Source organism: Motacilla alba, chromosome 1A (genome assembly GCF_015832195.1).
Source record: "Motacilla alba alba isolate MOTALB_02 chromosome 1A, Motacilla_alba_V1.0_pri, whole genome shotgun sequence".
NCBI classification, from domain to species: Eukaryota; Metazoa; Chordata; class Aves; order Passeriformes; family Motacillidae; genus Motacilla; species Motacilla alba.
In genome coordinates this window covers 589,505-616,871 of record NC_052031.1, presented here as the reverse complement: position 1 = coordinate 616,871, position 27,367 = coordinate 589,505, and the positions used below count along the sequence as shown (strand labels likewise).

The 27,367-nt window shown below is 52.7% G+C and overlaps 1 protein-coding gene across 1 annotated transcript in view; it reads left to right on the top strand.

Moving 5' to 3' along the window:
* The window catches only part of SHANK3 (SH3 and multiple ankyrin repeat domains 3), a 123,780-nt gene that overhangs the window by 41,349 nt on the left and 55,064 nt on the right, over nt 1-27,367 (top strand). Inside the window, exons 5-12 of the mRNA XM_038153588.1 lie at nt 1,298-1,369; nt 6,047-6,155; nt 9,113-9,264; nt 11,157-11,324; nt 13,706-13,822; nt 15,102-15,179; nt 16,306-16,372; nt 22,946-23,300. Coding sequence (XP_038009516.1) covers nt 1,298-1,369; nt 6,047-6,155; nt 9,113-9,264; nt 11,157-11,324; nt 13,706-13,822; nt 15,102-15,179; nt 16,306-16,372; nt 22,946-23,300 — 1,118 coding nt within the window. The remainder of the gene's footprint in view (nt 1-1,297; nt 1,370-6,046; nt 6,156-9,112; nt 9,265-11,156; nt 11,325-13,705; nt 13,823-15,101; nt 15,180-16,305; nt 16,373-22,945; nt 23,301-27,367) is intronic.

Sequence of the window (27,367 nt, the reverse complement as noted above, 5' to 3'; positions counted from 1 at the left end):
ACTTATGGATCTCTTATCTCTTATCCATCGTTTATCTCTTACCCATCTCTTATCTATTATTGTTCTCTTATCTCATATCCATCTCTTATCTAATCTCTTATCTATTATATCTATTATCATTCTCTTATATCTTATCCATCTCTTATCTCTTACCCATATCTTATCTCTTATCAATCTCTTATATCTTAGCAATATTTTTTCTCTTCCCTTATCACTTACGGATCTCTTATCTCTTATCCATCTCTTATCTTTCTCCTATCTCTTATCCATCTCTCATCTCTTATCCATATCTCATCTTTTATCAATCTCTTATCACTTATCCATCTCTTATCTCTAATCTATCTCAACTCTTATCATCTCTCATCTCTTTTCAATCTCTTATCTCTTCTCTTATCTCTTATCTATCTCATCTCTTATCGATATATTTTCAATTATTAATCTCTTATCTCTTATCCATCTCTTATCATCTCATATCTCTCATCCTTCTCTTATCTCTTGTCCATCTCGGATCTCTTATCCATCTCGTATGTCTTATCAATCTCTTATTGATCTCTCATCTCTTATCCATCTCTTATCTCTTACCAATCTCTTATCTCTTATGGATCTCTTATCTCTCATCCTTCTCGTATCTCTTATCAATCTCTTATCTCTCGTATCTCTTATCAATCTCATCTCTTATGGATCTTGTATCTCTCATCGATCTCGTATCTCTTATCAATCTCTTATCTCTTATCAATCCCTTATGTCTTATCAATCCCTTATCTCTTATCGATCTCTTATGGATCTCTTATCTCTCTTCCTTCTAGTATCCATTATCAATCTCTTATCTCTTATCTATTAATCTCTTATCAATCTCTTATCTCTTATGGATCTCTTATCTCTCATCCTTCTCGTATCTCTTATCAATCTCTTATCAATCTCTTATCAATCTCTTCTCTCTTATGGATCTCTCATCCTTCTCGTATCTGTTATCAATCTCTTATCTCTTATCTCTTAATCTCTTATCAATCTCTTATCTCTTATGGATCTCTTATCTCTCATCCTTCTAGTATCTCTTATCAATCTCTTATCAATCTCTTATCAATCTCTTATCTCTTATGGATCTCTGATCTCTTATCAGTCTGGTATCTGTTATCAATCCCTTATCTCTTATGGATCTCTTATCTCTTATCAGTCTCGTATCCGTTATCAATCTCTTATCTCTTACCTCTTAATCTCTTATCACTCTCTGATCTCTTATCAGTCTGGTATCTGTTATCAATCCCTTATCTCTTATCTCTTATCTCTGGTGGGGCAGTTCCGCTACAAGCGCCGCGTGTACTCGCAGCCGCTGCTGGACGACAAGCAGTTCGCCAAGCTGCACACCAAGGTGAGCGCGATCCCTCGGAATTCCCGCCCAATTCCCTCGGAATTCCCACGGGAAACCCCCGGGGACCCCCCCCGGGAAACCCCTCCGGCCCTGGAATTCCAGGATATCCCAAGGAATGCCGGCTGTCAATCAAAGCAGCGCCAAAACTAGATTGGGAGGGGAGGTGAGGCTGGAATTCCTGTGGAATTCACCTGGAAAACCCTCCGGCCCTGGAATTCCAGGATATCCCAAGGAATGCCAGCTGTCAATCAAAGCAGCGCCAAAACTGCAACAGGAGTGGCGGTGAGGCCGGAATTCCCATGGAATTCCCATGGAATTCACCAGGGAAACCCCTGCAGCCCCAGAATTCTGGGATATCCCAAGGAATGCTGGCTGTCAATCAAAGCAGCGCCAAAACTAGAATGGGAGGGGAGGTAAGCCATGGAATTCCCAAGGAATTCCCATGGAATTCTTCTGGGATACCCCTCTGGCCCCGGAATTCCGGGATATCCCAAGGAATGCCGGCTGTCAATCAAAGCAGTGCCAAAACTAGATTGGGAGGGGAGGTAAGCCATGGAATTCCCAAGGAATTCCCATGGAATTCTTCTGGGATACCCCTCTGGCCCCGGAATTCCGGGATATCCCAAGGAATGCCGGCTGTCAATCAAAGCAGCACCAAAACTAGATTGGGAGGGGAGGTGAGGCCGGAATTCCCACGGAATTCCCATGGAATTCACCTGGGAAACCCCAGGAAAACCCTCCGGCCCTGGAATTCCAGGATATCCCAAGGAATGCCAGCATTCCCAGTGCCAAAACTGCAACAGGAGTGGCGGTGAGGCCGGAATTCCCACGGAATTCTCATGGAATTCACCTGGGAAATCCCTGCAGCCCCGGAATTCCAGGATATCCCAAGAAATCCCAGCTGTCAATCAAAGCAGCGCCAAAACTAAAATGGGAGGGGAGGTAAGCCATGGAATTCACAAGGAATTCTCATGGAATTCATCTGGGATACCCCTCTGGCCCTAGAATTCCGGGATATGCCAAGGATTCCTGGCTGTCAATCAAAGCAGCGCCAAAACTAGAATGGGAGGGGAGGTAAGCCATGGAATTCCCATGGAATTCACCTGGGAAACCCCAGGAAACCCCTCCAGCCCCAGAATTCCAGGATATCCCAAGGAATGCCAGCATTCCCAGTGCCAAAACTGGAACAGGAGCAGTTTTGGCACCATGATTTCATTGGATTTTATTGGATTTTATTGGATTTTGTCCAGATTTCCTTGGATTTTATTCCGTGGGGAGGGATTGCATGGGAAGAGCGGCCGTGGGGTGCTGAAATCCGGGATCACGGGTTTATCTTCCTTCTCCCTTTTCCTTTGGCTAATTTTCCCCAGCCTATGGGATTTTGGGAAGGACCTTTCCCTTTCCCCTTTTCCCTCCGTCCCCCCCCCTTTTCCCCTCCTTTTTCCCCCTCCTTTTTTCCCTCCTTTCCCCCCTTTTTCCCCTTTTTCCCCTTTTCCCTCCCTTTTTTTCCCTCTTTTTCCCTCCTTTTCCCCCTTTCCCCCCTTTTCTCCCCTTCCTCCCCTTTTCCCTCCTTTTTTCCCTCCTTCCCCCCTTTTCCCCCCTTTTCCCCCCTTTCCCTCCCCCTTTCCCTCCCCTTTTCCTCCCCTTTTCCCTCCTTTTCCCCCACATTTCCCCCTTTTTTCCCCCCCTTTCTCCCCCCTTCCCCCATATTTGCCCCCCTTTTCCCCTCCTTTTTCCCCCTTTTCCCCCTTTTTTCCCCCTTTTCCTCTCTTTTCCCTTCCTTTTTCCCCCTTTTCCCAACCTTTCCCCCCCTTTTCCCCCCTTTTTCCTTCCTTTTTTCCCCCCTTTTTCCTCCTTCCCCCCCCCCCCCCCCTTTTCCCCCTTTTCCTGTTCCCCTTTCCCTTTCCCTTGGGCTGCTGCCTTTCCCGAACCTGTGGGATTTTCTGGGATTCCTCGGCCTTTTCCAGGCCCGTGGGTTTTTTGGGAATGCCGGATGGGAGCCAAAGGGACAATCCCGGCCAATCCATCCCCATTCCGTGCCCGTTGGAGCGGGGCCGGCGCAGCGGGCACGGATCGACCTTTCCCGGGAAAAGCTGGCACTGGAGCAGCTCCCGGGAAAAAAGGCTGGGATTGGAGCTGGATCCAGAGGGAGCGGGAGCAGGGATGGGATCCTGGCTGGCGCGGGGACACCGGGACACCCGGAGAGCCTCGGGAACGGTACCGGATCCGGGGGAACATCGGAATAACGGGCAGGGATCGTTCCCGGAATGGGGTCATCCAGGGAACGGCGGGAATTCAGCACGGAGATTCCCTGGGAACATCAGGATAACAGGCAGGGATCATTCCCTGAGCTGGGAATGGGGCTGGAATTCAGCACGGAGATTCCCTGGGAACATCGGGATAACGAGCAGGGATCATTCCCTGAGCCGGGAATGGGGCTGGAATTCAGCACGGAGATTCCCTGGGAACATCGGGATAACGGGCAGGGATCGTTCTCCGAATGGGGTCATCCAGGGAACGGCTGGAATTCAGCATGGACATTCCCTGGGAACATCCGGATAACAGGCAGGGATCATTCCCTGAGCCGGGAATGGGGCTGGGATTCAGCACGGAGATCCCCGAGAACATCGGGATAACGAGCAGGGATCATCCAGGGAATGGCTGGAATTCAGCACGGAGATTCCATGAGGTTTGGGAGCTGGGGAATTCTGGTTTCAGTTCCTGTGGAATCCCAGTTTCAATTTCTGGGAATTTCTGCTTCAAATCCTGCGAATTCCTCCTTCAATTCCTAGGGAATTCCTGCTTTGGTTTCTGGGAATTCCTGCTTTGGTTTTTGGGGAATTCCTTCTTCAGTTTCTGGGAATTTTTCCTTCAGTTCCTGAGAATTCCTGCTTCGGTTTTTTGGGGAATTCCTGCTTCAATTCCTGGGGAATTCCTGCTGCGGTTTTTTGTGGGTTTCCCTGCTTCAAATCCTGGGAATTTCTGTTTTGGTTCCTGACAATTCCTGCCTCAGTTTCTGGGAATTCCTGCCTCAACTCCTGGAGGGGGTTTCTCCTTCAAATCTAGGGAATTTCTCCTTCGGTTCCTGGGAAATTCTGCTTAGGTTCCTGGGAATTCCTGCTCTTCCATGTGTTTACTATTGAGGTTTTCCTTGGAAAAGTCGAGGCGCTGCCTCCGTGTCCCAGGGTGGGGCTTTCCTGGGATCTGTGGCTCTGTCTGCTTCCTCAGGGTGGGAAATGTTGGATTTTCTGGGATTTTAAGGGATGGACGGGATTCCCTGGGAATGGGAGATTGGGGTGGGGTTTTGGGAAGGAATTCCTGGCTGGGCTGGAATTGCCAGAGCAGCTGGGGCTGCCCCTGCATCCCTGGAATGTCCTAGGAAAGGTTGGGATGGTGGGATTGGAATGGGATGGGGTTGAGGTCCCTTCCCACCCAAACCATTCCGGGATTCTGGGATCGAGGAGTCTCAGAATCCATCCCGAGGGATTTTGATGGAAGTTGGGGATGGAAAAGGGAAGGGAGAGCCTTCCTGGAGTCCCTGCCCTGGGAATGGGATGGGATTGGGATGGGATCTGTGGTCCCTTCCCACCCAAACCGTTCCAAGATTCCCGGTACCGTGTCTCTGGAGATTCCCGCTGGGAGGAGCTGTGCGATTCCAGAGGCTCCGCGTTGTCCCGGCGCGGCAGCAAATCCATAATTCCCTGTTTCTGTGGGATCAATGAATCCATTTGCTGCTGCCTGGCAGCGGGAGGCGGATCCATGGATTTGCTCCGGCCTCTCCTGGCTCCAAGGGCACGGCAAGCCTGAATTCCAGCTCTTGGGATTTTCCAGGGCTTTTCCCGGATTTTGCGTGGTCAGTTTGGAATAAGCTCCCAAAAAAAAACCCTCCAATGAAAAGTCTGGAAATCTGGGAATGCGGGAGCTGGGGTTTTCCCACCGGAGCTGTTCCTGCCTCCGCAATTCCTGGAATCTGGGAATTTAATAATGACTTAATCCAGCCAGAAAAAAAATGGGAAAAATCCCAAAAATTTGGGAATTCAAGGAGAATCTTTGGGAATTCTAACTTGGGGGAACCAAATTCCAGTCCTGAGATTTGGGATAGAAGGGAGGCACTGGCAGCCTGAATTCCCATGGGATGATCCAGCAGTTCCAAGGAATCTGCAGCTGCCCCATCCCTGGAATTGTTGGAATAACCTGGGATGGTGGAAGGAGTCCATGCCCTTGGAGTGGGATGGGATTTCAGCTCCCATCCCACCTAAACCATTCCAGAATTCCCAAATTCCCTTCCAAAGCTTTTCCTCATCCTGCTTGGCATTTCCAAGGCTTTTCCCCGATTTTCCAACTGGAAATCATCCAAATAAAAAATGGAAATGTGGCATTTTTGGGATTCATTCCTCCTAAAAAGGATCATTTTCCCATATGGAATTAAGGTGGGAAATGTCGGAATTGGAATTTTTTCCTTGGATGTGAAATCCGGCTTCAACTTCTCAGTTTCCTTGGAGTTTTTCCCAGATTTTCCCCTCGGTTCCTGACATTTCCATGTGGATTTGTGTCCCATCCTGATGGAATTCAGCCCCATTACCCCAATTTTCCTTGGATTTTTGGGATGAGGGTGTTCCCCCGGTGGCTTTTCCTGGAATTTCGGGATGTTAACGCACTGGTTTTTCCCGAATCCAGGCGAACCTGAAGAAATTCATGGAATATGTGCAGATGCTGAACTCGGAGAAGGTTTGCCGGCTGCTGGAAAAGGGGCTGGATCCCAACTTCCATGATCCCGACACCGGAGGTCAGTTCCGTCTTTTCCTCGGGATTCGGGAAAGGAATCAGCTCAACATTCCCAATTCCTTTCCGGAATTCCTCCAGGCTTTCCTCTGGAATATTTCCACCTCTATCCCAGCTGTGATTTGGGATTTTATGGCACAATTCCCGCTTTTCAGGGGATTTTGGGAATGCGGCGTTCCTTAGGGATAGCTCTTCCCTTCCCAGTGCCTCCTGGGGTTTGCTGGGATACAATCCCATGTTTTTCCTCTTGGAATATTTTCCCTTCCTGTTCCCGTTTCCAATCCCAGCCGCTGTTGGATGAAGGGATTGGAATATCTCAGAAATTCCAGGATTGGGAGCTTTGGGGTTTTTTGGGAATGTTGGTTGGCTTCCGGTGCGTTTCCCAGGAATTCTGGGCTGGATGCCGGAAGAGAAGGGTGGGAATGAGCCGGAAATGAGGCAGCACTTTTCCTGTTGGAATTTTTGGGAGTGGACCCTTGGGGATCCCATGGGAAGCACCCCATGGAAAACGGGAAAATCCCGCTGGGAAAAATGGTTTCCCACAGGGTTTAATCCCATAAATGGACTGGGAATGATTGGGATGAAAAATACTGGGAAAATATTCCTCTGCAGGGATGAATCCCTTTCATGGGCTGGGAATAACTGGGATGAGCCATAAAATCCCCTGAGCTTCCCAGGACACCCTGAGCTGATCCCATGGATTCCAAACTTTGGGAATCTTCATTTCAATGGATTTTGGGAAAGGTTTTAAGCTGTGCTGAGGATTTATTGCCATTTTCCAAGCTCTCCTTGGATGGAAAAATACGGGAAAATCCACCTTGGGAAGCTATTCCAGCCCTGTTTGAGGCCGTTCCCATTTTGTGGTTACTGGGAAGATATTCCAGGAAAGATTCCCGGGATTTGAAAGGGATGAAAAAGCCCAAAAAATTCACAGTTGCTACCTGTGGGGACATTGAAAAAGTGGGAATGAAAAAAACCCCGGATCCGGGAGAAGTTTCCGTTGTTCTGGAATGAAAGCCAAACCCCAGGGATGGTTTTGCCGGAGAAAAGAGAGAAGGAAAAAAAAAAATCCTTGGATGTTTAACGAGGGATATTTAACGAGGGACAGCGGGAGAGGGAGAGGAGCCCGGGGAAACGTTGGAATTACAAAGGAGGATTCAAAAATCCCTGAAATGATGTGGGGGAAAATTGCTGCGGGAATTGGGAACGGGGGAGGGAAAGAGACGTGGAGCCAGGCTGGGAGAGCTGGGAATGTTCTCCTGGAGAATGGAAGGATCCAGGGAGAGCTTCCAGCACATTCCAGGGGCTCCAGGGAGCTGCAGAGGGACTGGGGACAAGGCCTGCAGGGACAGCACACAGGGAATGGCTGCCAGTGCCAGAGGGCAGCCATGGATGGGATCTTGGCCATGAGGAATTCCTGGCTGGGCTGGAATTGCCAGAGCAGCTGGGGCTGCCCCTGCATCCCTGGCAGTGTCCAAGAAAAGGCTGGAGCAGCCTGGGATGGTGGGATTGTCCCTGCCCTTGGAATGGAGTGGGAATGATCCCAGGGATGGGGATGAGATGACCTTGAAATGTCCCTTCTACAAATCATGGAATTATTGATGTTGGGAAAGAATTCCAAGGTCACCAATCCAAGCTGGGCCCGATCCCCACCAGAGCCCCGAGTGCCTCCTCCGGGAATTCCTTGGGCGCCTCCAGGGACGGCGACTCCAAAGCTCCCAGGGCAGCCCCTGCCAAGGCCTGAGCCCTTTCCATGGAAAACGATCCCAAATCTGGGAGCTGGGCCTGCCCTGGCCCAGGCTGAGGCCGCTGCCTCCTGTCCCGGGGCTCATTCCCTGGAGCAGATCCCGATCCCCGCTGGCTCCTGGCAGGAGCTGGGCAGAGCCAGAAGGACATTCCCGATCCCTGCCCCGATCCCAGCAGAGCTGCCCTGGCCCCAGCCCGGGGCACATCCCACTCTTCCCGGGCTCTCCCGGCACGGATCCCTGGCAGCCCCTGCCCGGCCCAGGGGGGCTCGGGGGCCCTTCCCGAGGCACTGCCGGCATTCCATGGGCAAGGATTCCACAATTCCCCAATCCTGGCGGGGCCTGCCTGGGAGGGACCTCCCAGCCCATCCCAAAGATCCCCTGGAGCCACCTCAGCTCCAGGCTGAGCCTAAATCCCAAATCCCTCTGGAGTTTTTCAGCCCTTTCCCAGCTCCATTCCCTTCCCCGGCCACGCTCCATATCCCCTCCTTATCCCCAGGATCCAGAATTTCCCCATGGAATGTGCAAAAGTTTCTCCTGCTGCTTCTTTCCCCCTCTGGATCCTGGGCATTCCTTAAATCCCCCATGAATTCCAGCCCCTTTTCCATGATTTGCTGCCCGGACAAACTGCCCATGGACACGGAATTCCAGCCTTTCCTTCTCCCTTTTGCATCCATGGGCTTTCCAGGCCCGATCCCGTGGCATTCCTTAATTTATACAATCCCCACTCTCCTCTGGGAATCCCATCTGCATCCCAAGCGAATGAGGGAATCCTGGAATTCTTGGGATTCCCAGCAGAATCTGTGGGATTTGTAGCAGCAACCTCGGGGAAAGTCGGGAGCATCCGGAGGCTTCTCCTGATTGGAATCCACCCCTTTTCCCAGGATGAGGACTTTTCCACTGGCAGCACCAGATTTGGGAATTCCCAAGGGGCCAAGAAGAACCCATGGTTTCCCAGATCCCATTCCCAAGATATTTTGGCTGCTTTGCTGCCTAATACCAAAATTTTCCATCCAGTTCCCATTCCCACTGCTCAGGAGATCCCTGGGAATACCTGGCAGGGCGTTGGCCTCCATTCCCATTCCCATTCCAACGGGTCTGATCCCAAACCCCGAGGAGACCTCAGTGGGCACTTCCATTTGGGATCCCGTGGGGAGACGTTCCCGTGGATGTGCCGGACGTCCCACGGATCTCCGGCATTCCCGTGTCCTCCCAGAGTGCCCGCTGACGGCGGCGGCGCAGCTGGAGCTCAGCGCCGAGATGATCAAAGCGCTCCGGAACGGCGGAGCCCACCTGGACTTCCGGACCCGCGAGGGGATGACGGCGCTGCACAAAGCCGTGAGGTGTCGGAATCACGCGGCCCTGCTGGTCAGTGCCGGGGTTTTCCATCCTCATTCCATCCTCATTCCATCCTCATTCCAGCCTTCCCTTCCCTTCCCTTCCCTTCCCTTCCCTTCCCTTCCCTTCCCTTCCCTTCCCTTCCCTTCCCTTCCCTTCCCTTCCCTTCCCTTCCCTTCCCTTCCCTTCCCTTCCCTTCCCTTCCCTTCCCTTCCCTTCCCTTCCCTTCCCTTCCCTTCCCTTCCCTTCCCTTCCCTTCCCCCTTTTTCCCTTTTCCCTTTTTTCCCTTTTTTCCCTTTTTTCCCCTTTTCCCTTTCCCCCCCTTTTTTTTCCCTTCCCCCCCCCTTTTTCCCTTTTTTCCCTTTTCCCCCTTTTTTCCCCCTTTTTTGCCCTTTTGTCCCCTTTTTCCCCCTTTTTCTCCTTTTTTCCCCTTTTCTCCCTTTTCCCCCTTTTCCCCCTTTTTTCCCTTTTCCCCCCTTTCCCCTTTTTCTCCCTTTCCCCCCCTTTTCCCCCTTTTTTTCCCTTTTTTTCCCCCTTTTCCCCTTTTTTTTTTCCTTTTTTCCCTTTTTTTCCCTTTTTTTTCCTTTTCCCCCCTTTTCCCTTTTCCCCCTTTCCCCCCCTTTCCTCCTTTTTCCCCCTTTTTTCCCCTTTTTCCCCTTTTTCCCCTTTTTCCCCTTTTTCCCCTTTTTTCCCTTTTTCCCCTTTTTCCCTGTTTCCCCCTTTTTCCCTTTTATCCCCCTTTTCCCCTTTCCCTCCTTCTTTCCCTTCTTTCCCTCCCTCCCTTTTCCCTGCTTTCCTCCTTCACTCTTCCTCCCCTCCATCCCTCCTTCCCTCTCTCCTCCTCTTGCTCCCTCCCTCCCTCCTCTTTCCCAGATTTTCCTTTTCTCCTCTGTCCCTCCTTCCTTCTGCTCTTTCCCTGCCTTTTCCTCTTCCCTTCCCAGATCTTCCCTTCTTTTTCCCTCTCCTTTTCCCCCTCCTGTTTTCCCCCTTCTTTTCTTCCCTCCAGCCCTCTCCCCAGCCAATTCCCCATGGGCATGGGGTGACTCCCTCATCCCGGCCCTTCCTAAGGGACTGTTCCCTGTTCCCAAGGGACAGTTCCCCATTCCCAAAGGACCATTCCTATTCCCAAGGGACCATTCCCATTCCCAAAGGACCATTCCCAAGGGGATGATCCCATTCCCAAGGGACTGTTCCCCATTCCCAAGGGGCCATTCCCCATTCCCAAGGAACCATTCCCATTCCCAGGGGACCGTTCCCCATTCCCAAGGGGCCATTCCCATTCCCAAGGAACCATTCCCGTTCCCAGGGGACCATTCCCCGTCGCCTAAAGGACTGTTCCCATTCCCAAGGGACCATTCCCATTCCCAAGGAACCATTCCCATTCCCAAGGAACCATTCCCGTTCCCAGGAGACCATTCCCCGTCTCCTAAGGGACCATTCCCATTCCCAAGGGACCATTCCCATTCCCAAGGGACTGTTCCCATTCCCAAGGGACCATTCCCATTCCCAAAAACCATTCCTGTTCCCAAGGGACCATTCCCATTCCCATGGGACTGTTCCCCGTTCCCAAGGGGAAGATCCCATTCCCACGGGACTGTTACCTGTTCCCAAGGGACAATTCCCGTTCCCAGGGGACCATTCCCCGTCTCTCAAGGGACTGTTCCCATTCCCAAAGTACCATTCCCATTCCCAAGGGACCATTCCCATTCCCAGGGGACCATTCCCATTCCCACGGGACTGTTCCCATTCCCAAGGGACTGTTCCCCATTCCCAAGGGGAAGATCCCATTCCCAAGGAACCATTCCCATTCCCAGGGGACTGTTCCCATTCCCATGGGACTGTTCCCCCCTTCCCAAGGGGAAGATCCCATTCCCGCGGGACCGTTCCCATTCCCACGGGACCGTTCCCTGTTTCCCGGGCAGACGCTGCTGGACCTGGGAGCGTCCCCGGATTACAAGGACAGCCGGGGGCTGACGCCGCTGTACCACAGCGCCATGGTCGGGGGCGACCCCTACTGCTGCGAGCTGCTGCTGCACGACTACGCCCGCCTGGGCTGCGTGGACGAGAACGGCTGGCAGGAGATCCACCAGGTGCGCGCGCGGCATCCGCGGGGAGGGCACCCGGACACGGGAATGTTCTCCTGGTGCTCATGGATGGGATCGTTCCATGCCTGGGGTTGAGGTCTGGACTCTGGGAATGTTCTCCTGGTGCTCATGGATGGGATCGTTCCATGCCTGGGGTTGAGGTCTGGACTCTGGGAATGTTCTCCTGGTGCTCATGGATGGGATCCTTCCATACCTGGGCTGCGGGAATGTTCTCCTGGTGCTCATGGATGGGATCGTTCCATGCCTGACGTTTAGGTTTGGGCTGCGGGAATGTTCTCCTGGTGCTCATGGATGGAGATCCACCCGGTGCAGGGGATCTGCGGGGATGGGACCCGGACACGGGAATGTTCTCCTGGTGCTCATGGATGGGATCGTTCCATGCCTGGGGTTTAGGTTTGGGCTGCGGGAATGTTCTCCTGGTGCTCGTGGATGGGATCGTTCCATGCCTGGGGTTGAGATCTGGACTCTGGGAATGTTCTCCTGGTGCTCATGGATGGGATCGTTCCATGCCTGAGGTTTAGGTTTGGGCTGCGGGAATGTTCTCCTGGTGCTCATGGATGGAGATCCACCAGGTGCAGGGGATCTGCGGGGATGGGACCCGGACACGGGAATGTTGTCCTGGTGCTCATGGATGGGATCCTTCCATGCCTGGGGTTGAGGTCTGGACTCTGGGAATGTTCTCCTGGTGCTCATGGATGGGATCCTTCCATGCCTGGGCTGCGGGAATGTTCTCCCGGTGCTCATGGATGGGATCGTTCCATGCCTGAGGTTTAGGTTTAGGCTGCAGGAATGTTCTCCTGGTGCTCGTGGATGGGATCGTTCCATGCCTGAGGTTTAGGTTTGGGCTGCGGGAATGTTCTGGTGCTCGTGGATGGAGATCCACCAGGTGCGGGGGATCCGTGGGGATGGGACCCGGACACGGGAATGTTCTCCTGGTGCTTGTGGATAGGATCGTTCCATGCCTGGGGTTGAGGTCTGGACTCTGGGAATGTTCTCCTGGTGCTCGTGGATGGGGTGGTTCCATGCCTGGGGTTGAGGTTTGGAATCTGGGAATGTTCTCCTGGTGCTCATGGATGGAGATCCACCAGGTGCAGGGGATCTGCGGGGATGGGACCCGGACACGGGAATGTTCTCCTGGTGCTCATGGATGGGATCCTTCCATGCCTGGGGTTGAGGTCTGGACTCTGGGAATGTTCTCCTGGTGCTCATGGATGGGATCGTTCCATGCCTGGGGTTTAGGTTTGGGCTGCGGGAATGTTCTCCTGGTGTCCATGGATGGGGATCCACCAGGTGCGGCGGGATCCACGGGGATGGGATCCAGCCATGGGAATGTTCTCCTGGTGCTCGTGGACGGGATCGTTCCATGCCTGGGGTTTAGGTTTGGGCTGCAGGAATGTTCTCCTGGTGATGTGAATGGAAATCCACCAGTTGGGATGGCATCCACAGGGATGGGATCCAGCCATGCGAATGTTCTCCTGGTGCTCATGGATGGGATGGTTCCATCCCTAGGGTTGTGGGCTGGGAATGTTCTCCCGGTGCCCATGGATGGAGATCCACCAGGTGGGATGGGATCCGCAGGCACAGGATCCAGCTGTGGGAATGTTCTCCTGATACCCATGGATGGGATCATTCCATGCCTGGACTGAGGGCTGGACTCTGGGAATGCCGTCCATGGATGGGGTTGTCCATCTCTGGGATTGATGGCTGGGCAGGGCCAGCTCTGCCTCCATCCCAGATTTTCTGGCCTCTCCCTGTGGTTGGGATCTTCCCAAAGGGTGGCTGGCTCCAAGGAGAGCACTTTGGGATTCCGGATCCAAATCCCAGTTGTGCCTATCCCTGTTTTCCATGTGGAATCCCCTTTCTCCAAGGGGACTTGGACAAACACTTGGACTGGGAGTCAGGAATCCCGAGCCTTGTGCTTCCCGATCCTCTGGGAGAAGGAGGGATGGGATCCCACTGGAACATCTCCAACAACTCCCAGCTGGGGATAGGAAATCCAGGGATGTGATCCCAGTTTATGGAGCCAAGCCTCCCGGCTGCCTCCATCCTCCTTGGCTGATCCCTGAATCCTGGGATGGACATCCAAAGGAGAGCATCCCAAATTTCCAGAGATTCAGGGCTCTGAGTTCATCCCGAGCCACCACCCAGCTGGAGGAGCCTCCGGATCCGCGATGATCCAAACTTTTCCTGTTGATCCGGAGCTGATTTATCCCGTGGGTGTCCAGGCGGAGCTGTGAGGAGCCACACCCATTCCCACAGAAGATTCCCTGGCTGAATCCAGCGGGGGGGGGGCGGTTTTCTCGGGGGGGGATTCCTCCGGTTCCCGCCGCTCCCTGATTCCCGCTTTTCCGTGTTTTCCGGAGCAGGCCTGTCGCTACGGGCACGTGCAGCACCTGGAGCACCTCCTGTTCTACGGAGCCGACATGACGGCGCAGAACGCCTCAGGGAACACCGCCCTGCACATCTGCGCCCTCTACAACCAGGTGGGACGGGGACAGGGACAGGGATGGGGACAGGGGACACCGCGGGGGAGGTGGCACCACCCCCGGGAACTCCACAATCTCCCCATTCCCAAATCCAGAGGGTGGAATCCATCCCTGTCCCAGGATGAGGCTGTTCCTCCTTGGTGCCCCTGGTTTTGGGTTCCACAGGAGCTCCTGGGTTTGGGTCCGAGGGTTGAATCCAGGGGAATTTGGGGACAGGGGACATTGTGGGGGAGGTGACACCAGCACGGCACCACCCTGGATCTCCCCATTCCCAAATCCAGAGGTGGAATCCATCCCCGTCCCAGGATAAAGCTGGTCCTCCTTGGTGCCCCTGGTTTTGGGTTCCACAGGAAAACATCCCGTGGTGGAATCTGTGGGATATGGGGACAGTGACATCACAGAGGAGGTGGCATCACTCCAGGGCACTCCTGGATCTCCCCATTCCCAAATCCAGAGGGTGGAATCCATCCCTGTCCCAGGATGAGGCTGTTCCTCCTTGGTGCCCCTGGTTTTGGGTTCCACAGGAAAACATCCCGTGGTGGAATCTGTGGGATTTGGGGACAGTGACATCACAGAGGAGGTGGCATCACTCCAGGACACTCCTGGATCTCCCCATTCCCAAATTCGGAGGGTGGAATCCATCCCTGTCCCGGGATAAAGCTGTTTGAGGCCGTTACTCCTCATAGCTCCAGAGTTTGGGTCCGAGGGTTGAATCCAGGGGAATTTGGGGACAGGGGACATTGTGGGGGAGGTGACACCAGCACGGCACCACCCTGGATCTCCCCATTCCCAAATCCAGAGGGTGGAATCCATCCCTGTCCCGGGATGAGGCGGGTCCTCCTTGGAGCCCCAGCCTGATTTGGGATTTCCCAAGAGAACCGTCCATGGTTCAATCCATCCCGTTCCCAAAATGTTTTGCTGGGACAGAAGCTTTGGAAAAAGAGGAAAATCCTTGGAAAAGGAGGGAAATCCTGGGAAAAGGGGCAGAATCCTTAGGGAAGGAAGAGAAACCTGGGAGAAAGTGCAGAATCCTTGGAAAAGGAGAGAAATCCTTGGAAGTCAGGCAGAATCCTTGGAATTTGGATCTGGGTGATCCCAAAGATCCCTTCCAACCCAGTCCATGCTGGAATTCCATCATTCCATGACTTGCCCCCTTTAGGGTCAGGAATACCAAATCCTTAGGGAATGCTCATCCTCCTCCTTCCCAAAGAATTGTCTGGATCTGTTGCTCCCACTCCTGGTCTAATTCCCGTTTTCCCTGTTTTATTTTTCCCAGGAAAGCTGTGCCAGGGTTCTCCTCTTCCGAGGCGCCAGCAAGGAAATCCGGAATTACAACAGCCAGACGGCGTTCCAGGTGAGCAGAATTCCCAGGAATCCCACGTAGCTTCCCGGTATTCCTGGGAATTGTGTCACATATCCAGGGATTTTTCCCGTTGGGATTTGTCCCACGGGAGCGGAATTTGGGATGAGCGTTCAGCACCAGAGCAGGAGGGAGGGAAAAGTGCATGGGATTCCCAGAAAAAGATGGGAATGTTTGGGTTTTGTTGGATACGGAGGTGGGTAGGGGAAGTTGTTGGTTTTTTTTGGGATGGGAATTTTTGGGATGGAGTGGAATCCTTAGAAAAGGAGCAGAATCCTTGGAGATTTGGGGATTTGAGGATTTAGGGATTTGGAAGTTTGGGGATTTTGGGGCTTTGGGAGATTTGAGGATTTGGGGAATCGGGGATTTGAGGATTTAGGGATTTGGAGAATTAGGGATTTGGGGACTTGGGGACTTCGGGATTTGGGAATTTGGGGATTTAAGGACCTGGGGATTTGGGGACCTGAGGATCTGGAGATTTGGGAACTTGGGGATTTGGAGAATTAAGGATTTGGGGACTTGGGAATTTGAGGGTTTGGGAAATTGAGGACTTAGGGATTTGGAGACTTGGGATTTGGGGACTTAGAGACTTGAGGACTTCACCATTTGGGAATTTGGGGACTCGAGGACTTGGGGATTTGGGGATCTGAGGATTTGGAGATTTGGGAATTTGGGGATTTGGGAATTTGGCTGCTGGGAAATCCCCTCCCATCAGGAACAGGCTGGCCAGGGCATTCCCAATCCCTGGAAATGTCCCCAAATCCTTTGGATGTGGCCCTTGGGGACACATCCAGTGACACATCCAGCCGGACTGGCTGATCCCAAACCTCTTCCAAACTCCACGATTTTACCCAGGATCTAAACCCAACACCTTGTGAGCATTCCAGGATTTGGGATGAATTCCTGCCTGGAACCTGGGAATTCCGGGGGACAGGGATTGTCCCCAAGCCAGGGCCACCCAAACCCTCTCCAGCCACTGTCCTGGGAATGCATTGGCACCTCGGAATTCCCGGATGATCCCAGGCAGAAGAATCCTTGGCTTCCCTGCACGGAAAGCAGCTGTTCCCATCCATATGGAAGCTCCGGAGCTGCTCATCCCAGTTTCCCGGCTCTTTTCCAGGTGGCCATCATTGCAGGGAATTTCGAGCTGGCGGAAATCATCAAAACCCACAAAGAGTCCGATGTTGGTGAGTTGGATTTCTCCCGGTTTTCCCGTTGTTTTTTTTTTTTTCCTTTCCTGTGGATCCCAGGGATGGACTCGGGGGGGGAATTGATGGATTTTCCCGGTGTTGCATCCATGGATTTTCCTGGTGTTGCATCCATGGAAGCTGCAGCCACTTTGGATCTTGGAAGTGTCCTGAATCCGTGGGATTCAGGCTGTTTTTCCAGCCTGGCTGACATTCCCAAGCTCTGGAATGACCCTGGAATTGCTCTGCTGCAAAATCCTGATTTCCCTTCTCTTTTCACATCCCCGAGGGATTTCATTCCCAGAATCCCGGGATTTGGGGCAAGGAGGGAAAATCCTCTGGGAACAGGAGCAAAGTGGGTTTTGTTCTGGTTGGATTTGCTTTTTTAAGGAATATTTCGGGAATTTTGGTCTTTGGGGTCACCTTTCCCATCCTTCCCATGTCCCCATGGGAGAAATTCCGGGGAAAAGTCGGTTTGGATCGGGAATGGAATCCACGCTTGTTGTGTTTCCTTGGATTATCCTGAGGAATTTACGGATCCAGAGCCGCGATGGAGGGAGCGGTGGGAATTCCCAGCACAAAGGAACGGAGTCATGGGATCAGCAGCTGGAAAAAAAAATTCAGGGAAAAATTCCTGCCTGGGAGGGACTGGCACAGAATTCCCAGAAAATTCCCTGCGCTGCCCCTGGGTCCCTGGAATGTCCAAGGTTGGAGCAGCCTGGGATGGTGGGAAGGGGTGGGATTGGATGGGATTTGAGGTCCTTTCCCACCCAAATTCCTGGAATTCCATGAAAACACTGAAATGGGGGAAAACAGGGACCAGTTCTTCTGGAATTTGCAGCAGGAATTGAGCTTGGCTCAATCCCAAAAACCCTTTCTCCCATTTTTTTTTTTTCCCAGCTCCCTATTCCTGATAGCCAGAACTGGGAATTTGGGGTGGGATAGAAAAGTCGGAAAGGATTTTGGGAAGGGCCTGAGAACTCCTTTGCCTGCCAAGGTCATGGAATTAATCCAAGAAAAAAGTTCGGGAATAAACGACCTCCAAAGGTCCGGCCTAAATTCCCCTTGGGATCTGCACCTGGGGCTGAGCATCTCTGTGATTTTCCCTGGGGGAAAAAAAAGCAGGAAAACCAGCGCGGAAAGCTGTCAGGAGCAATGGAAAGTCTGGGAATCAGCTCCGGATGAAAAATAGGTCAGGGAAGAATTCCAAACTAATTCCAACCCGAGCAGCAGGTCCAGATGGTCCCGCCCGCGGCCTGGAGCTTCCCGGGGTTTGGAAATTGGGTTTGGAAACTGAGGGTTGGAAAAACTGAGTTTGGAAAAATCGGGGTTTGGGAAAATTGGGGTTGGAAGCGGGGATTGGAAACTGGGGTTGGAAACTGGGGTTGGAAAACAGGGCTTGGAAGCGGGGATTGGAAACTGGGGCTGGGAATCGGGTTTGGAAGTTTGGCAGGAGCTGAGGAATTTTGTCGGATCAGGGAACAACTCCTGCTTGTGTCCTTTTCCCAGGGTTTTATGGGAATGAGGAAGGAATTTGGTGGGATCAGGCTTGGAATGATGCTCGTGGAGGGGTTTTCCTGTGGAATTCCCAGTGGGAAGCTGGGCTGGGTTGGGGTGGGTTTGGTGATCCCAGTGCAGAGGTGAGAAGGGTGGGAACTTCCCAGGAGAATTCCAGGCTCATCCACGTTTTCCTTGGGATCTGGAGCGCTCGGCAGGGCCGGAACTTCCTATTCCCTCTTGCCCTGGGAATTCTCCAGTTCGGGATGTTCCCTGGGAATTCTCCAGTCTGGGAAATGCCCTGGGAATTCTGCGGGCTGGAAAGTGCTGTGGGAATTTTCTAGTGTGGGATGTTCTGTGGGAGTTCATCAGCTCGGAAAATGCCCTGGGAATTCTCCAGCCTGGGAAATGTGGGAATTCTCCAGGCTGGGAGATGCGCTGGGAATTCTCCAGCTTGGGAAACACTTTTCCCCTCTGGGCCGTTCCAGGCTCCTTCCCCGCTTCCCTCTGGAATTTTCCAGGATTAAAATGGAATCATGGCCTGGAAGCGAGCAGACATTTGCACTCCTCGTGCTTTTCCATGAATATTTATTATCGTGGAAGCGCAGAATCCAAACAAACCTCGGAGCGTTGATTGCACTTCCCTTCCTCCCGCTGCCAGGAATTTTCGGGAGCCTCTGGAGCATCTCCAGCCTGGGAATTCCTCAGGGAGCTCTGGGTGTGTCCCGCTCCCCTCAGGGAGCATCCAAGCCCCTTTGGAAAACAGGGATCCGTGTTTTCTTTTGGAAAACAGGGATCGGGCTGCTCCGAGCGGCGCTGTCATGGTAACGAACGGGATTCGTTTTGCCGGGAGAAACTCGGTAAACAGACCTGGAATAAAGTCTGGGAAAGGTGCGGGAAGGAATATCCGGAGCTCGCTGCGGGAATCGCTCTGAGTTTTGTTCCTTTGTTGTCTCCTTCCCGGGATTTTCCCACTGGGAATTGTGGATTCCGGAGGGTGGGATGAGGAAATATTCCATAGAACTGGAAATCTGGGAATGTCCTGCTCCTGGATCCTGGAGTTCGGACTTGGTGGTTCTTCTTCATCGCCATCATCATCATCACCAGCATCTCTCCCTTCCCAGTTTTTCCCATTGGGAATTGCGGATTCCAGAGGGTGGGATGAGGAAATATTCCATAGAACTGGAAATCTGGGAATGTCCTGCTCCTGGATCCTGGAATCCAGGCTTGGTGGTTCTTCATCACCATTGCCATCATCATCATCACCACCATCATCTTCTCTCCTTTCCCATCCTTTCCCACTGGGAATTGTGGATTCCAGAGGGTGGGATGGAAAAAACTTCCAGAGAATTGGGAATCTGGCAGGAGTCTGGGAATGTCCATATTCTGGCTCCTGGAGTTTGGACTCGGTGGTTCTTCATCTTCATCATCATCATCATCATCATCATCGTGCTCACCCAGCCAGTTTGGAATCCCAGAATCCTGGGATTACTGAGGCTGGGAAAGAATTCCAAGGTCGCCGAGTCCGAGCCCAACACAGCCTCTAGCACCGCCTCCAGGGATTCCTTGGACACTTCCAGGGATGGCAATTCCAACCCTCCCTGGGCAGCCCCTTCCAGGGCCTGACCACCCCCTTTCCATGGAAAAATGATCCCAAAAATCCAATCCCAGCCTCCCCTGGCACAGCTTGAGGCCGCTCCCTCTTGGGAAGCTCTTCAGGCAGGGCTTTTGCTTCCTGGGATTTTTTTCCCAGGGATTTTCCGTTAGGAGTGATGGATTCCCAAATGAAACATCTCCTGGAGATGCGTCCCATGCCTGGGTGACACCCGGGCTTGGTGGGACATCCCTGTCCCAGTGGCCCTTGGGGACACGGATCACGGGTGGCCTTGCATTGGTTGGATTTCATTGTCAGGGAGGGCTTTTCCAACCCTTTGGCTCCAAAATTCCATAATTTTGGTCTGGCTTTCCCACTGGGATGTGGCCCCAAAATTCCACAGTTTTGACCCACTTTTCCCACTGGGATGGCCTTGTTGGGACATCCATCCTTGCTGGTGGCCCTTGGGGACATGGATCAGTGGTGACCGTGCATTGGTTGGGATTGATGGCCTTGGAGGGCTTTTCCAGCTCCTCTGGCTCCGAAATTCCACAGTTTTGACCCAGTTTTCCCTTTGGGATATCCTTGTTGGGACATCCATCCTTCTTGGTGGCCCTTGGGGACACGGATCACTGGTGGCCTTTGTGTTCGTTGGATTTCACCGTCTGGGAGGGCTTTTCCAACCCTTTGGCTCCAAAATTCCATAATTTTGTCCAGTTTTCCCTTTGGATGTCCTTGTTGGGACATCCCTCCTTCCTGGTGGCCCCTGGGGACACGGATCACTGGTGGCCTTGCATTGGTTGGGATTGATGGCCTTGGAGGGCTTTTCCAACCCCTTTGGCTCCGAAATTCCATAATTTTGGTCCATTTTTCCCACTGGGACGTGGCCCCAAAATTCCACAGTTTTGATCCACTTTTCCCTTTGGGATGGCCTTGTTGGGACATCCATCCTTCCTGGTGGCCCCTGGGGACACGGATCACTGGTGGCCTTTGTGTTCGTTGGATTTCACTGTCTGGGAGGGCTTTTCCAACTCCTCTGGCTCCGAAATTCCATAATTTTGTCCAGTTTTCTCTTTGGGATGTCCTTGTTGGGACATCCATCCTTCCTGGTGGCCCTTGGGGACACGGATCAGTGGTGACCTTGCAGTAGTTGGGATTGATGGCCTTGGAGGGCTTTTCCAACTCCTCTGGATCCGAAATTCCATAATTTTGTCCGGTTTTCCCCGTTGGGAATGGCCGGATTGTGGGCGCTGGGGGCAGGGGGTACCGACAGGATCCGGGAAGCGCCGCCGCCGCCGGGAGAAATTCCCACACCCGAGGTTGGAACTCATCGGAGAACGAACGCCTGGCGTTGCCACGGCAACGGGAAGAGTTCCAGGAGCCTGAAATCCTCGGACTTTGAACCTCAAATGTTCCTCGGGAAAATATTCCGAGCATGGCCATGCTCAGCCTGGGCTGCTCCTTCCCACTCCCAGGATTTTCCTTCTCCTGGTGGCCTCGGAGCATCCTCAGGATTCACCTCTGGAAGGTGCCAGGGGAGCAGTGGCCTTGGAATGGCGGCTCTGGAAATATCCCAGATCCAGAGGGCTTGGAATTCCCTTCTCCCTGTCCCCTGTTCCGGCTCGGAGCGGGAGCAATCCATGCTTTTCCCGATGTTTTGGCATCAGGAACGGGCTGGGTGTGGCCGATTCTGGATTTCCCACTGGATTTTGCCACAGGCGCCGGACAAATTTTAGGCATGTTAAACTTCGGGATGGGAACGAGCTCGTTGAACAAAACATTGGAAAATCCCATTTTCCTGGAAGTTTTGGAGTGCAAGGACCCCGCGGTTGAATCTCTTCCCTTTCTGGAACATCCGGATCTGTTTTGCGGATGATGGAATTGTTTAGGCTGGAAAAGTCCTTTAAGACATTGAATCCAGGAATTCCCAGCACTTCCAAGGCTACCACTGATCCATGTTCCCAAATTCCACTTGAAATCCCTCTGGGATGAGGATTAAACTCCCAGACCCTCCGTGGATTCAAGGAGATCCATCCTTCCAGGTGGATCCAGGAGATCACTTTTTCCCGGCATTCCCAAGGATTGGGAGGGAATTCAGGGCGGGGAATCATTGGTGATTTATTCCATGTGTTGGATATTCCCATCGTTCTCTTGGCACATCCCAGGAGCTATGGAATAAGGACTTGGAATAGGAGGAGCAGATGGGATTTGCGGAAGTGTTGATCCCAGGGGCAGCTGGACGTGGATTGTTGGGAATTCTGCTGGTCCTGGCTTGGTCCATCAGAGCTTCCTGAGATGCCACTTCCAAACCCTTCCCAGTGCTGATCCATGGTCGGATCCCATGGATTTCCAGTGCTGGGAGAGGAGCTGGGAGCACACAGAGGCCATTCCTTTCTTCCCAAGCCAGGCCCACAGGAATTCCCAATCCAACTCCAGGGAATTCCCAACCTTCTCCTCCACTCTCTTCCTTCTTTTCCCACAACTGCACTCCCAACACCTAATCCTGTATTCCCATTTTTTGGGGGGTTTAGATTCCCACCTAATCCCACATTCCCATCTTTTTTAGTCCTTAGATTCCCACCTAATCCCATTTTCCAATTTTTCATTCCCAGTGCCTTTCTGAGAAACTCCCAACCGTCTTCCCAAGCCAAGTCCGCACCCATTCCCATCCTTCTCCCCCACCCTCTTCCTTCTTTTCCCACAACCACACTCCATAACTTCCTATTCCCATCTTCTTAGTCCTTAGATTCCCAATTTATCCCATATTCCCATTTTTTATTCCCATTGCCTTTCCAAGAAACTCCCAAATTTCTTCCCAACCCAACTCTTCAGGAATTCCCAACCTTCTCCCCCACTCTCTTCCATCTTTCCCCACATGTCCCCAAACCTAATCCCCCATTCCCATCTTTTTTAGGCTTTAGATTCCCACCTAATCCCATATTCCCATTTTTTTCAGCCTGAGATTCCCGCTTAATCCCATCCTTCTGTTTTTCATTCCCAGTGCCTTTCCGAGAAACTCCTGACCTTCTTCCCAACCCAACTTCACACCCATTCCCAACCTTCTCCTCCACTCTCTTCCATCTTTTCCAGCAACCACATTCCCAACTCCTCATCCCCTATTCCCATATTTTTGCCTTTCCAAGAAACTCTCGACCTTCTTCCCAACCCAGCTCCACACCCATTCCCAACCTTCTTCTCCACTCTCTTCCATCTTTCCCCACAACTCCCAACACCTAATCCCACATTCCCACATTTTTCAGTCCTTAGATTCCCACCTAATCCCCTGCATTCCCATTTTTCATTCCTAGTGCCTTTCCAAAAAACTCCGGACCTTCCCAAGCCAACTCCACACCCATTCCCAACCTTCCCCTCCACTCTCTTCCATCTTTCCCCACAACTCCCAACACCTAATCCCACATTCCCACATTTTTCAGTCCTTAGATTCCCACCTAATCCCCCGCATTCCCGTTTTTCATTCCCAGTGCCTTTCCGAGAAACTCCCAGCTACACCAAGCGCCGCCGGCTCCTCGGCTCCGGCGGGCTGGCGTCGCCGCGCGTCCTCCAGCGCTCGGCCAGCGACAACAACCTGAAAGCCGAGAGCCGCGCCTCGTATTCCCCGGTGCCGTCCCTCCGGAGCCTCCCGCCGCAGCTCCTGGTCCAGATGCAGGAAGCGGCGGCCGGGATGGCGGCCTCTGGAATGGCGGTGGGAGACGGGAGCCTGGCCAGCTCGGGCAGCGCCCGCAGCGCCCACAGCCGCTCGCCCTCGCTGCAGCGCGTGCAGGAGGAGAGGGAGGCCGAGGTGCCCTCGCTGCGCCGGAGCAGCCGCGGGAAAGCCAGGTACGGGATCGGGAATGGCATCCCGGGGATCGGGCTGGGGCGTGGGAGCGGTTAGAGCTGGGAATGGATCCCATGGATTGGGTTGGGGCGTGGGAAGGGTCAGTGATGGGATTGGGATTCCATGGATTGTGTTGGGGTGTGGGAGGAATTCGAGGTGGGAATGGATCCCACGGATTGGGTTGGGGTGTGGGAGCGATTAGTGATGGGAATGGGATCCCATGGATTTTGTTGGGGTGTGGGAGCGATTAGTGATGGGAATGGGATCCCATGGATTGTGTTGGGGTGTGGGAGGAATTCAAGCTGGGAATGGGATTCCGTGGATTCTGTTGGGGTGTGGGAGGAGTTAGAGCTGGGAATGGGATCCCATGGATTGGGTGTGGGAAGGGTCAGTGATGGGATTGGGATCCTGGAGATTGGGTTGGGGTGTGGGAAGGGTCAGTGATGCGATTGGGATCCCATGGATTGTGTTGGGGCATGGGAGCAATTAGTGATGGGATTGGGATCCCATGGATTTTGTTGGGGTGTGGGAGGAATTCGAGGTGGGAATGGATCCCAGGGATTGTGTTGGGGTGTGGGAAGGGTCAGTGATGGGATTGGGATCCCATGGATTGGGTTGGGGCGTGGGAAGGGTCAGTGATGGGATTGGGATCCCATGGATTGTGTTGGGGTGTGGGGGGAATTAGAGCTGGGAATGGATCCCATGGATTGGAGAGTGTGAAAGGAACTAGATGAAGTTAAGGATGCGAGCCTGTGGATTGAGGCGGTGTGGAAAGGATTAGAGCTGGGTATGGGAATCACATGGATTGGGGGATGTGGGAGGAGTTAGATGAAATTAGGAATGTAATCCTGCGGATTGGGTTGGGGTGTGGGAGCAATTAGAGCTGGGAATGGGATCCAATGGTTCGGGAGAGTGTGAAAGGAATTAGAGTTGGGAATGGGATCCCATGGATCAGGAGGGTGTGTGAAAGGAATTAGAGTTGGGAATGGGATCCCATGGATTTGGGGCTGTGGAAGGAATTAGTGATGGGAATGAGATCCCATGGATTGGGTCGGGGTGTGGGAGGAATTAGAGCTGGGAATGGATCCCATGGACAGGGGGGATATGGGATGTGGGGTGGGAAGAGGGAAGAGCAGGAAAGGTTCATCGTTCCGATGAGGAGCAGGGTTATGGTGGATCATTGGGTTTTCCAAGGGTTTTCCCTGCTGTTCCGAAGTCAGATCCAGCTTTTCCCTGGATTTTCCCTGGGTTTTTCCCTCCATCCATCCATCCACCCATCCATCTATCCATCCATCCATCCATCCATCCATCCATCCATCCATCCATCCATCCACCCATCCATCCATCCATCCATCCATCCATCCCAGTGTCAAATTTCTTCTTCCCTGGGTTTTCCCTCTGTCCCATACTCGGATTCCGCTGTTCCCTGGGTTTTCCCCTGAGTTTTTCCTCTGGGTTTTCCCGCCGTCCCATGCTTGGATCATGGATATCCTGGATATAATGGATTCATGGATACTGTGGATTACATGGATATCGTGGATATGGCAGGGTCACTCCTGGCCTGGGAATTTGGGAAGCTCGGGAATTTGGGATGTGCCAGAGGCAGATCCAGAGGGGGATACAGAGGCATTGGGAGGTCAAAAATAGTGTGGGATTTTAAAATCCATAGTCTTGGAAATATTCCCAAAATTCCCTGGAGCAGCTCTGCCCAACTCCTTGTCCAAACTTCCCCAGGATTCCTGGAGCTGGCTCCGTGATTCCCAGCCTTTTGCAGGGAAAATATCCCTAGGAAAGAGCATTTTGCTCCATTATTTCCAGGTTTTTCCAGGGACAGAGGGATCGTGGAATTCATTCCATGGAGTTGGGGCAGGAGAAATTCCCAGGTTTGCCATCTGAACAGTTCAAGTTGGGGAAAAAACCTTGGAAGTTTTAATTCCCAACAAAAACTCCTTCGCTCCACGGCAAGGGAAATCCATATTTACCGGAGTCCTGTCACATTTTCCTGGAAAAATCCCAGAGAAAAATGGATTCTGGGGCAGCTTTTCCTGGGAATGTCAGGAATATTTAGTGTTGCCCCGATTTTTTATTCCAAGGGAGGATTTCCAGCCCCTTTCCCAGCTCCCTCCCTTCCCTTTTCCTGCTCCAGAGCCGCTCCCAGATTTCCAGGGGATCCCTCAGGCATTCCCGGGAGCAGCCGGGCTGGGCCGGCAGAACTTTTCCATGTGTTTTTTCCAGGTTTTAGCTGGATCCCTCCTCCCTCCCTCCCGAGCCGTGACTCTGACTCATTCCCCACGTGCCGGAGCCTCCGGAGCCTCCGCGCTCTTCCCAATCCCACTCCAACACCACGAGATTCCCCATCCACGCCTCGTGCCGGGGTCATCCCTCCGGATATTTCATTCCTTACGTTCATCCCAGCCTCGTTCCCAGTTTTTGGAGCCCTCTGGATTTGGGAAGGATCTGGGATCCATCCTTGTTTTCCTGCTCAGCTCTCGGTGCATCCTGGATATTCCCGTTTTGGGAAGGGGGGCTTTGGAGCAGGGAATCATCCCCTGGATCTGGGAAGAGCTGGGATTTTTGGGATCAGCTCCTTTTCCCGCCGATCCACGGCAATTCCCTCTGATCCCACATTTCTTCCGTCCAGGCTTTGTTTGCTCCGGGCTTTTTTTCCCCCTGAGGAATTCAGCGCCTGAATTCCACCAGTTTTCCTTATTCCCATTTTTTTCTGCTCTCCTGGACGCACGACCGGAGTTTCTGGTGTAATTCTTGGAATGCTTTAATCCCTCCTCAACATTCCCGCTGTGTCCGTCCAGGCTCATCCCAAAATCCTTCCCTCATTCCTGCTGCCCCTTTCCAGGTGGGATCTTCCCAAAATGTCCCCGCTTATCCCAGATTTCAGCGCCTTGGAATTTCCACATCCGTGGGGCAGTTTTCCCTCTCTGCCGTCAGCCAAAGGAATGCCAGGAATCCCCAGCAATTCCTGGGAATTTTTTTCCTGCCGCTGCTGGATTTAGGGAATGAAATGAATTGTGGGAATTCCCTCCATGGCATTTCCTGGAGGGACCCAGAGGTTTGGATTTGTCCAGGAACAATTCCAGGTGTCCGGGTGGTGTTTGGAGTCAAATCCCGCCCCTGGAAGTGCCCAAGGCCAGGTTGGATGGGGCTTGGAGCAACCTGGGATAGGGAAAGGCGTCCCTGTCCATGGAGAACAATCCCGGGAATGTTGGGAACAGGTCCTGGGAATGCTGGGGAAAAGGAAACTTTAGGGAAAGGATCTTGGAAACTCTGGGAGAACAATCCTGGGAACGTTGGGAGAATCATCCTGGGAATGTTGGGGAAAAGATCCTGGAAATGTTGGGGAAAAGATCCTGGAAATGTTGGGGAAAAGATCCTGGAGACTTTGGGGGAAAGATCCTGGGAGTGTTGGGAAATCATCCTGGGAATGTTGGGGGAAAGATGCCGGAAATGTTGGGAGAGCAATCCAGTGAACACTGGGAGAACAATCCTGGAAATGTTGGGAGAAGGGTCCTAGAAATGCCGGGCAAAAAATCCTGGGAATGTTGGGCAAAGGATCCCAGAAATGTTGGGAGAATGATCCTGGGAATGTTTGGGAATCCCTGGAGCTGAAGTCGGATCCGTGGCCACCGGCAGCTCCGGGTGCCACCCGCAGATCCCACCAGCCTGGGAAAGAGGGGCCGGAAATCCTGGGAAACGGAAATCCTGGAATGTAGGGTTGGAAATCCCGGAAAACAGGATCAGAAATCCTGGAACCGTGCCCAAGTGCAGAGAAGGAGAATCCCAGGATATTCGCGGAAGGAGGAATTCTCCTAAGCGCAGGAATTCTTCCTAGTTGTGTTTGGGAATTCAGGAATTTTCCCTGATTCTGTGTGAATTCAGGAGTTCTTCCTAATTCCATGGGAAAATTCAGGAATTTTTTTTCCCAATATCCAACCTAAAATTCCTCTGGCACATCTCGGGGCTGCTCCCTGGGATTTCCTGGGAGCAGATCCCAAATCCCACCCGGCTGCCGCCTCTGCCATGGAATTCTGGAGGGAAAAGGTCCCTCCTGATC